Genomic DNA, 1,923 nt, shown 5'->3' with positions numbered 1-1,923 from the left:
ACTGGGATTGGACTGGGATTGGACTGGGATTGGACTGGGAGAGCTGGCGGATCCCGATCACCTCGTTCACACAGTCCAGGTTGGAAATGATGTTCAGCCGCACCTCGGGACACTGCACAAACTGGGAGTTACTGGTTTATACTGGTTTAGACTGGTTTATACTGGTTTAGACTGGTTTATACTGGTTTATACTGGGATTGGACTGGGATTGGACTGGGATGAACTGGGATGAACTGGGATGGACTGGAATGGACTGGGATTGGACTGGGATGAACTGGCAGCAGGTGGCGGCTCCTCAGGTGTGTCCTGAACACCTCAAAGTGTGCCCAGGTGTGTCCCCAGGTGTGTTCAGGTGTGTCTCAGGTGTGTCCCTGTCTATCCCAGGTGTCCCCAGGTGTGTCTCAGGTGTCCCCAGGTGTATCTCAGGTGTGTTCAGGTGTGTTCAGGTGTGTCTCAGGTGTATCTCAGGTGTCCCCAGGTGTATCTCAGGTGTGTCTCAGGTGTGTACCTCATCTTTGAGCTGCGCCAGGAACAGCGGCAGCAGGTGTTGTGTGTCACAGGTGTGTTCAGGTGTGTCACAGGTGTATCTCAGGTGTGTTCAGGTGTGTCTCAGGTGTATCCCAGGTGTGTCTCAGGTATGTTCAGGTGTGTTCAGGTGTGTCTCAGGTGTGTCCCTGTCTATCCCAGGTGTGTTCAGGTATGTTCAGGTGTATCACAGGTGCGTACCTATCTTTGAGCTGCGCCAGGAACAGCGGCAGCAGGTGTTGTGTGTCACAGGTGTGTCTCAGGTGTGTCCCTGTCTATCCCAGGTATGTTCAGGTGTGTCTCAGGTGTATCCCAGGTGTGTCTCAGGTATGTTCAGGTGTCCCCAGGTGTATCTCAGGTGTATCTCAGGTGTGTCTCAGGTGTGTCCCCGGTGTCCCCAGGTGTCCCCAGGTGTACCCCAGGTGTGTACCTCGTCTTTGAGCTGTGCCAGGAACAGCGGCAGCAGCTGTTGTGTGTCACAGGTGTGTTCAGGTGTGTTCAGGTGTGTTCAGGTGTGTCCCTGTCTATCCCAGGTGTATCTCAGGTGTATCTCAGGTGTGTCTCAGGTGTGTCACAGGTGTGTACCTCATCTTTGAGCTGTGCCAGGAACAGCGGCAGCAGGTGTTGTGTGTCACAGGTGTGTCACAGGTGTGTCACAGGTGTCCCCAGGTGTCCCCAAGTGTCCCCAGGTGTGTCTCAGGTGTGTACCTCATCTTTCAGCTGCGCCAGGAACAGCGGCAGCAGCTGTTGTGTGTCTCAGGTGTGTCCCTGTCTATCCCAGGTGTATCCCAGGTGTATTCAGGTGTGTCTCAGGTATGTTCAGGTATGTTCAGGTGTACCCCAGGTGTACCTCATCTTTGAGCTGTGCCAGGAACAGCGGCAGCAGCTGTTGTGTGTCACACGTGTGTCACACGTGTGTTCAGGTGTATCCCAGGTGTCCCCAGGTGTATCTCAGGTGTATCTCAGGTGTATCTCAGGTGTGTACCTCATCTTTGAGCTGTGCCAGGAACAGCGGCAGCAGCTGTTGTGTGTCACAGGTGTGTTCTGGTGTGTCCCTGTCTATCCCAGGTGTCCCCAGGTGTCCCCAGGTGTGTCACAGGTGTGTACCTCATCTTTGAGCTGTGCCAGGAACAGCGGCAGCAGGTGTTGTGTGTCACAGGTGTGTTCAGGTGTATCCCTGTCTATCCCAGGTGTATCTCAGGTGTGTTCAGGTGTATCTCAGGTGTCCCCAGGTGTGTTCAGGTGTACCCCAGGTGTACCTCGTCTTTCAGCTGTGCCAGGAACAGCGGCAGCAGGTGTTCCACCGTGTTGTCCTTGCCCAGGATCGGGGACAGTCCCATGATCACCGAGGCCAGCGCCGACTTCACGTGTTGGTTCGCGTCGGAGACGAGTTCCTGT

The 1,923-nt window shown here is 54.8% G+C and overlaps 1 protein-coding gene across 1 annotated transcript in view; it reads right to left on the bottom strand.

The window, feature by feature from the left end:
* Positions 1–6: 6 nt before the first annotated feature.
* Positions 7–1,923, bottom strand: part of LOC130587894 (serine/threonine-protein phosphatase 2A 65 kDa regulatory subunit A alpha isoform-like) — a gene marked incomplete at both ends in the record, with an annotated part of 7,036 nt that continues 5,119 nt past the window's right edge. Inside the window, 2 exons of the mRNA XM_057388866.1 lie at positions 7–112; positions 1,785–1,919. Coding sequence (XP_057244849.1) covers positions 7–112; positions 1,785–1,919 — 241 coding nt within the window. The remainder of the gene's footprint in view (positions 113–1,784; positions 1,920–1,923) is intronic.

Source organism: Malurus melanocephalus, unplaced genomic scaffold (assembly GCF_030028575.1).
Source record: "Malurus melanocephalus ecotype Western Australia unplaced genomic scaffold, MMel_1.1 scaffold_2642, whole genome shotgun sequence".
NCBI classification, from domain to species: domain Eukaryota; kingdom Metazoa; phylum Chordata; class Aves; order Passeriformes; family Maluridae; genus Malurus; species Malurus melanocephalus.
This window is presented reverse-complemented; position numbering and strand designations above follow the sequence as displayed.